Genomic DNA, 8,623 nt, shown 5'->3' with positions numbered 1-8,623 from the left:
AAGCTTCCGCTTCCGGACCAGCATAAACAACAAACCAACAACCCCCCCCCCCCAGTGTCACCCACATAGGACCTCAAAGACCATCTTTTGGCCCCGCGGCTCGTGCCTACAATCCTATCTACCCAGGAGGCAGAGATCCGAGATCACGGTTTGAAATTTACCCAGACAGCAAAGTCAGTGGGACTGTTATCCCCAATTAACAGCGAAAAGCTGCAAGTACAGCTGTGGCTCCAACAGTAGCGTGTCAGTCTTGAGGGGATACTGCTATGGCCCTGAGTTCAAGCCCCAGTACTATTGTGTAGTAGTCACCACTTCAAAAGGCCAAATTTGGAGTCTTTATTGGGGCGCCAACAGGCAGCAGGGGCTCTCCAGTCTCAAAGCCCTGCTGCAGCCCGAAACCACACAAGGTGCACGAAATTACAGAGAAAGCAAATCGGACGTGAACTCAATCAAAGCAAATAAAAGACCAGTGAGCACTCAAATCTAACAAAGACGTTAAATATAAGCCGAACCCAATCAACTGCGGACACAATCAAGGAAAATCAAGAAGCAATCACCTAAGGAGAGCAAGACTTCTCTGGAACTTACCAACGCAAAACACGTTTGTAAACTAGAGAATGGCCGCTATTACTGAGGTCTTTTGCTTAGATCCAGTCTCCTTACTTAATTAGTACCAAAAAACAAAAGTGATCAGCTTCAGGCTGGGTACTGTAACATCTGCCTAACATCTCCCCACTTGGGAGGCTAAGGTGGGAAGACTGGAAATTCAAGGCTGGCCTGAGCTACACCAAAAGACCTTATCTTAAAACGTAGTTCTCTTACCTTCCCTTGCCCAGGGCCAAGAATATGAAAGAATTTGACTTAATTTGAGGGAAAGATAGGAGTTATTGTTATTAGCAAATATAAACGCACCCCTACATTATCCAGGATCATTCCCGAGAGACAAATGTGGCCAGTGAGCAGGGATTTCCCCCCAGCAACCTTCCTAGAGACACGAGGCTTCTAGTCACCCTCCCTCCCCGTCGGACCCCCCTCCCCCCCCCAGGGGCCTGGTGAAGTCCTGGTGGCTCTCTCCTACACCCACGGACAGGCAAATGCGAGCGTCCAGATGGCAGTAGCGATGATTCCATTTTTTTTCTATTAGCAAAGTAAAAGTAAGCCACAGATTTGTAATTATTATCTGAAGGATTGTACTTTGAAATGTAATGTACTGATTATGAACGTATCAGAAAAACTACTTATAGATAACACATTTTTTTGTCCTTAAATTAATGAAAAGATTTTTGACCTAGAAAGGGATTGCACACATTTTAATTCTGCCTTAATTTGTTATCCACCTCATGCTATCGCTCCCGAAGGCGGAAGAGTCGTCCCCTGGGGAGTGCATATTAACAGGAATCTTAATTCGTAGCCTAAGGGTCTTCTCTGGACCTTCTTTCTTCCCCTGGTGCCCCACACACATCGCCACGCACCTCCCCCCTCCTCCCCTCCCCTCCTCCCCCTCCTCCCCTCTCCCCTTCTCCCCCGCCATACCTCATTCTGGGGTTTGAACTCATGCCCCCAGTCATTGCTTTGAGTTCAGCTTGGCGCGATAGTCTCACTCTCGCTAACGTTGCCCAGGCTGTCCTAGAACTCTGCTCCTCAGGTGTGCACGCAGCCGGCGGCTTGATGTCAGGTAGGAGCCCCCCCCCCCCCCCCCCCCCCCGTCATCCACTCCTCTCATTTCCTGTCAAAAATGCAGCTGAAGCCGGGCAGGGTCGCACCTGCCAACCACCCTAACCCGGGGAAGGCAGAGCTGGGGCCATGTTCCACCGTGGAGGGAGGACAGGCAGGTGGGGAGAGGGAAAAGGAGAGAAGGCAAGGGTGGGTGGAGAGAGAGGGGGAGGGAGGGAGGGAGGGGTAGGCTGAACTTCCCGCGTGCCTCCTATGCCTGGCTCCCGGTGCTGTCGCTGGGGCCGCGGCGTGGGCGTGGACGGCCTCGCTCACAGGCGCAGCCTGGCGTGGGGGGGCACGGCGGGGGCGGACCCCAGGGCTGCGTCTTGGTGGAGCGCGCCCGGTCTTCATCGGTGTCATGGGAATAATCCTCGCGGAATCCTGCCTGGGTGGGGTGGGGTGGGGGCGGGGGTGAGCTGAGCTAAGAACGAGAGTGCTTGATAACCCAGTCAAGCAACCGCAAACAGAAGGATGAGCGGGAACAGCATAAGGGAAGGTGTTGGACGAGGCTCGGTGGTCCGCATCATTTTATTGCATGATTCAAGTAAGAATCGGGCCGGGCCGGTGGCTCATCCCTGTACTCCTAGGCTGAGAGCTGAAGATCACGGTTCAAAGCCAGCCTAGGCAGGAAAGTCTGTGAGACTCTTGCCTCCAAGGAACCACCAGAAGACCGGAAGTGGCGCTGCGGCAAAAGCGGTAGAGCGCCAGCCTTGAGCAGAAGAGCTCAGGGGGCGCGCCCAGGCCCCGAGTTCCAGCCCCAGGACCAACGAAGATGAACACACACGTTATGATTGCGTCTCTACGCACCTTCTCTGCGCTGTGGCTTGAACTCAGGGTCTCGTGCGCTCAGCTTTTTCTTTTTTAAATGTTTTATTTATTTTTTATTTTTTGGCCAGTCCTGGGCCTTGGACTCAGGGCCTGAGCACTGTCCCTGGCTTCTTTTTGCTCAAGGCTAGCACTCTGCCACTTGAGCCACAGCGCCCCTGCTGGCCGTTTTCTGTATATGTGGTGCTGGGGAATCGAACCCAGGGCCTCATGTATACAAGGCGAGCACTCTTGCCACTAGGCCACATTCCCAGCCCCAGCTTTAGCTTTTTCTTTTTCTTTTTAAATTAAGTTTTGTTGACAAGGTGTTGTGCCAAGGGGGTACAGTTACGTCATAAGGCAGCGGACACATCTGTTGTGATATCTTGCACCCTCGTTTTCACTCAGGGCTGGCCCTGGGCACACTGAGCCGGGCCTCCCCTTCCGCCTCTCTGCTGGTTAGAGGTTCAGCGTCTCGGGGTGGCTTTGAGGCCCTGACCCTGCGATCCCAGCTCCTCCGTGAGCGCCCCTGCCCCCCTGCACCAGCCGCCCGCACACTCACTTGGGAGTCCCCGATCTCCTGCAGAGGGCGGGGCGCCGGGCTGGGGGTCACAGGGCAGGTTGGCTGAGGGGCCGGGCGGGGGAGGGGAGACCGGCACGGGCCGGGAGAGGCGGGAGGCGCCACCAGCCGGGCTGGGGGCCCTCGAGGCCGGGAGGGACGAGGCCACGGGGCGCTGGAGAACCGCTCGGAAGTGAGACGGGACGTTCTGGAAGGGTTTGCAAATCTCTGGGGCACCCCCGGTCGTCGAGGCCCGCGAGCTGCAGGGAGAAGCGGAGCGCCCGCCCTCCGCCCGTCCGTGGGGGCTCATCTGTCGGGGGGTGCGGGCCAGCGTCCGGCGGGGGGCCTGGGCACAGCGCCTCCAGCTGGAGAAAGCCAAGAACTGGAGTCCCCGTCTACACCCGCGCTGGTCCACACGGAGCCCTGAAGGACAGAGCGGCCCGGCCCCGCCGAGAAGGGGGCGCGGAAATCCTGCGGGTCCCCAAGGGCCTGCGGGGGAAGTGAAAAGGGGAACCCAGAACCCGAGCCCCGCTGGCTCTTGACCCGAGGTGGGCAGCGGAGGGAGAGGACTGGATCGCGTCTCTGCAGGGGGCGGCTGGGAGGCTGAGCCTGGGCTGGGCTGGGGGGGGGGCTGGGGGGCTGGGGGGGCCCGGGGGGGGCTGGGGGGCGGGGGGGGGGCCTGCCCTCCACTTCCTCTTCCTCCTCCTTCCTTCCTCCCCCCCCCCCCCACAAAGGTCCACCCGCATTCTCAAGGAATCAGGGGCTAAAAATAAACACTTGCAGCCAGACTTGAGGTCCAGAGGGGAGTCGGTTCCCCAGGCATCTGTGCAGCGTGGAATGAGGCGGGGCGAGGCGGAACAGAGGACAGTTCCACATCCTGCCCCCCCCCGCCCCCAAACTGGTGATGGACATGACTCTCGGCCCCAACCTGGCCTTGGAGAGCCAGACCTCCCAGGCCTCAGCGCTGTGACCTTCTATGGCCGAGGCTATTTGGATCTCGAGTCGTGTCACTGTGCCTGCTGGAGAGACAGAGCAAGTGGCAAAAAATAGCTTCACCCCCTTCGCAATATTCCTACCATAACTGGACAGGGCGCGGCTTTGTCCGCCCGAGGCGTCCGCCCACTGGAGCAAAGGTGCCTTTCTGGGAAGGCAGCACCCGGGACGCCTCGCCCGAGGAGACCGGTGGGGCTCCCGTTACCGATACCATGGCTGGAATCCCTTGGAACACTGTCCGACGTTGGGGTGGGAGGCAGAGGGAGAGGTGGGGTTGATGTCAACTGGCAGCACACGTCTGTCATCTAAGGTACCTCCCTGGGTCTTAGCTGATCCTGCCTGCTGCCCGTGTCAGTGACAAGTCCATTCCCCAAACGTCCTTGGTGGGTTCAAGGGCTAGAGCTCCAATGGAGACTTATCCACCGGCGTCCGGGGCTGCAGGTCCTCCCTGGCTCTTCGTCGTCTCTGTGTCCAGCCGTTCAGAGATCGCTCTTCCAGGGGCCTTGGTGCCTGGAAGAACAGTAACAGCAACGTTCATTCCGACGGGTGTAGCAACCACTGTGCTCAGGATTTTACAAGACTGTGTGGATAATCCCATTTCATTCTCAGAACCCTAGAAGGTCATAGGACAGTTTCATATCCATTTTTTGGTGGCAAAAATGAAAGCGAAGAGGATTGTTTCATGATTGCACACAGAGTCACTGATGGAGTTGTGTTTGAATGGCATTCCCCCAGCAGAAACATCGTGTCCTAGGCCAGCGACACAGAGAGAAAGAGGGCGGCTTCCAGGCTAGTGGCACAGTCCCCAAATGTTTCCCCGAGACCTCTCATTGGGGGTGACCACTGCTGTGTCCCCAGTACTGGCAGACTCACACTGAGGTTGAGCCTCCTGACCTTGGGCCTCTGTATGTTTAGTCCCTCAACCTCTGATACCCTCCTTGGCTCAGAACACGGCAGGTGCCCAGGTCCCCCCATCCTCTCTAGCAGCTCTTCTTTTCTTTTTCCCTCCCTCCCTTCCTCCCTCCCTCCCTCTCTCCCTCCCTCCCTCCCTCCCTCCCTCCCTCCCTCCCTCCCTCCCTCCCTCCCTCCCTCTCTTTCTTTCTTTCTATTGCGTAGGTACTCGGGCTTGAATTCAGAGCCTGAGTACCCCAGGGCTTGGGCCCTGAGCTCTTTCACTCAAAGCTAGTGCTCTGTCATTTGAGCCACAGCTCCACTTCTGGCTTTAAAAAAAAAATTCTTTTACATCCACTTTATTCTTAGAGCCAACCTGCATGAGTAACAATCCTCTCATCATCCCAAACGACTGTGGAAAGCATATTCCTTCTCACATGTACCAAAACACCTACGCGGCAGTGAGTTTGGGGTTGCAAGAGAAGACTTGCTGTTTGTATCCACTTGTGACTGTTTACTGGCTAGGTGGAAGGTAAGAGTCTTAGGGGTTCAGCCGTGCTTCTCCCATCTCAGCCTCCCGATTAGCTAGGATTACAGGGGTGAGCCCTGGCGCCCGGCTCCGGTCTTCCCTTGCACAGGTGCTGGTGGCCTGTGTGCAGTCATCACTGTGCCGTTACTCTCTGTACCTCTGGTTGGGAAAGAAGCGGGAAGAAACTTCCTGCCTCCCGCTCGCTGAGTATTCCTACGGGTTAGCCCAGTGTCTTCACTTGCAAATGCAGCAACAGAAGTTAAAGGATGAGTTAAGGGCTGACTGACTGATCAACCGGTACTGTGGTTGGGCTTGTTGGGGAGTCGCAACCAGGAAGAGAGGGGTGTGGGGGGGGCAAGCCCCTGTGAGAGGCGCAATGCTCAGGGAGGGGCAGGAAGGGCCTGCCCGGCCTTCAGTGGACCAGATCACCCTAGGACTCCAGCTGGGCTCCCAGATGTCAAGGTCATGCTCCCCAGCCCCCCCACCCCCCATTTCCCTACAGAGCGAATCTCACAGTGTGAGTTCTGACCTTGTGCAAAAAGGGCTGGGGAAAGCTGCTTTGAAATGGTCCTGGTGGAAGCTTCTGGAACAGCTGCTGGAGGGTGGGTGCTCGAGGCCTCTGCTTCCCAAGCCGCACACTTCCTCCCATCCTTGCTCCCTCTCGCTCTCCTCTCCCTTCTCTCCTAACCTGATACTGGGTGGCACGGATACATGGCCGTCCAGGTTGTCTTCAGAGACTTGGGTGGGCAGTGCCCCTCCTTGAAGAGTCTCCGTCTGTAAAAACTGAGGGGAAGGAGGAGGAGGGCTTGCGGATGAGCACATGAGTTCGAATCTATTGTTGATCACAGATAGAATGCCGTGTGGGCCTTGCAGTGTAGCCCAGGCTGGCTTTGAACTCGCGTTCCTCCCGCCTCGGCCTCTGGTGCTGCGGTGCTAGGCATCGGCCGTGGCTGACAGATCGTTGTTGGAGCTGCCGCGGCTTCCTTCATTCCATTGCATGCAGAAGTATTTGTATCTCTCTTTATTCTGCCGAGCAGTGGCCGTGACCGGGCACTGAGCTGTGTCCAGTGTGGTCCTAACTCCGCTAGTATAGACACTTGTGTACAGGTGTTTGTGTGAATGGAGATCTTCGTTTCCGTAAGGGAAATGCTCGGAAGCGGGGTTTCTGAGCGAGATGTTCAGCGTGGGTTGAGCCGGGCAGGCTGCTGGCGGCGGGGGGGGGGGGGGGGGGGGAGGGGAGGGGAGGGGGCGGGGGTCAAGGTCAGCCTGGTGTTGTCACAGGCTTTGGTTTTCATTGGTGAGAACTTCAAGCCACTCTGATGGGCAGACATCGGTATCTCCTAGTTTCGTTTCTCGGGTGGGTAGAGCTGTTGAGTATCTTCTTTTCTTTTCTTTTTTGGGGTGTGTATGGTACTGTGGTTTGAGCTCAGAGCCTAGACTAGCTAGGCGGGCACTCTACCCACCGACTCATGCCCTCAGCCCTTTTGCTTCAGTTACTTTGGGGTAGGATCCCGTGGTTCTGACCCCGGCTGCGATCTCCTGACCCCAGCCTTTCGTGTAGCTGGGATAAGAGCAGTGCACTGTTCGTTCTGATAGGGTCTTGCTAGATTGGTGCCTGGATTGGTTTAAACTTTGATGCCCCCTTCTTCTTCCAAAGTAGCTAAGATTATAAGCGTGAGCCACTGTATCCGGCCTGTCGGGTGTCTTTATCCTCACTGTATCTTTGTAAAGTATCTAGGCCAGCTTTGAGCAATTTTGTAACTTATTTTTATTGCTTGTTTTCTTACTGCTGAGTTTTGACTGTTCTTTTTATAGGGTCCATACAAGACTTGTTATTTATCTTTGAGATGGGGGTCTCCAACTAGCTGGGATGCTGTACCCAGGACACCCACCCATCCTGCATGCAAATCATATTGTGAGCACGATAATCTGCAAGTGTTTTGCCCCAGACTATATCTTGTCTGTTCATGTGCTTACTGGTGTCACTCCCAGAGAAAACATTTCTAAGTCCGATAGAAGAAATCATTTCCCACCCCCACCCCCATACACACTGAGATTAGAACTCAGGGCCTTACACCTGCTAGGCCAGCATGCTAAGACTTGAGCCATGTCCCCAGTGTAGAGTCTACTTCTGGGTGTCCTATCTCATAATTTTCCTAATATTCTTCCCCCCCCAACTTTCTTTGTGCCACTCCAAATCGCATAACCATTTAATTTTTATTTCAGTTCCAGGAGCAGGGTGCTATTCATAGGTAACTTCAGATTACAGATGGGGAACCAACGTACGAAATGCTTAATTTACCCAGAACTCGTGCAGCTTTGAGCGACAGACAGAGCAGGGGTTAAACAGTTCCCACAATCCAGAGCCCCCCCCCACCCCGCCCCTTCGCCTCTAGGGGCCGGATGAGGCGGGCAGGGAACCTTCTCTGGACTGCCATTGTGCTAGAGAGCTCCGACGGTCACCGCCTGGTCAACCGTCCAGCTAGTTCTTCGCCTAGTGCTTCCTCCTTCCCACGCAGACCTTCCCAGTCTCACTCCCAACACAACAGTCCCTCTCTCTCCTCCCCTGCCGGCTCCGCTCCTCACTCCTCCCCTCTTCCCCTTCCTCCTAACTGCCCTTCCCCCCCCCCAAGCTGAGGACTGAACTGGCACTTATTTGTCTGTGCTTCCACTGAGCTAAAACCCCAACCCCTCAAAGAATCAGCTTTCACTCCCCCACCCCCTCTGCTTTCAATTTTGTTAATTTCTTCCCTAATCTTTTTTTTTTTTTTTTTTTTTTTTGGCTGCAGGGCTTGAACTCAGGGCCTAGGCACTGTCCCTAAGCTCTTCTGCTTAAGGCTAGAGCTCTAACACTTTGAGTCACAGTGTCACTACCCTCTTAACTGAGAATGAATCACTTTTAGCATATTTCAATATCTTTTTTTTTTTTTTGCCAGTCCTGGGGCTTGGACTCAGGGCCTGAGCACTGTCCCTGGCTTCTTTTTGCTCAAGGCTAGCACTCTGCCACTTGAGCCACAGCGCCACTTCTGGCCGTTTTCTATATATGTGGTGCTGGGGAATCGAACCCAGGGCTTCATGTATACAAGGCGAACACTTTACCACTAGGCCATATTCCCAGCCCTCAATATCTTAAA

The 8,623-nt window shown here is 55.3% G+C and overlaps 1 protein-coding gene across 1 annotated transcript in view; it reads left to right on the top strand.

The window, feature by feature from the left end:
- Arhgef37 (Rho guanine nucleotide exchange factor 37) overlaps positions 1-5,775 on the top strand; it is a 19,759-nt gene extending 13,984 nt beyond the window's left edge. The window contains exon 7 of the mRNA XM_048331626.1: positions 5,599-5,775. Within this exon, the coding sequence (XP_048187583.1) occupies positions 5,599-5,775 (177 nt within the window). The remainder of the gene's footprint in view (positions 1-5,598) is intronic.
- Positions 5,776-8,623: the final 2,848 nt, after the last annotated feature.

The sequence above is a fragment of the Perognathus longimembris genome, chromosome 22 (assembly GCF_023159225.1).
Source record: "Perognathus longimembris pacificus isolate PPM17 chromosome 22, ASM2315922v1, whole genome shotgun sequence".
Taxonomy (NCBI): domain Eukaryota; kingdom Metazoa; phylum Chordata; class Mammalia; order Rodentia; family Heteromyidae; genus Perognathus; species Perognathus longimembris.
The sequence above is the reverse complement of the archived record's forward strand: the minus strand, read 5'-3'. Positions and strand labels throughout refer to the sequence as shown.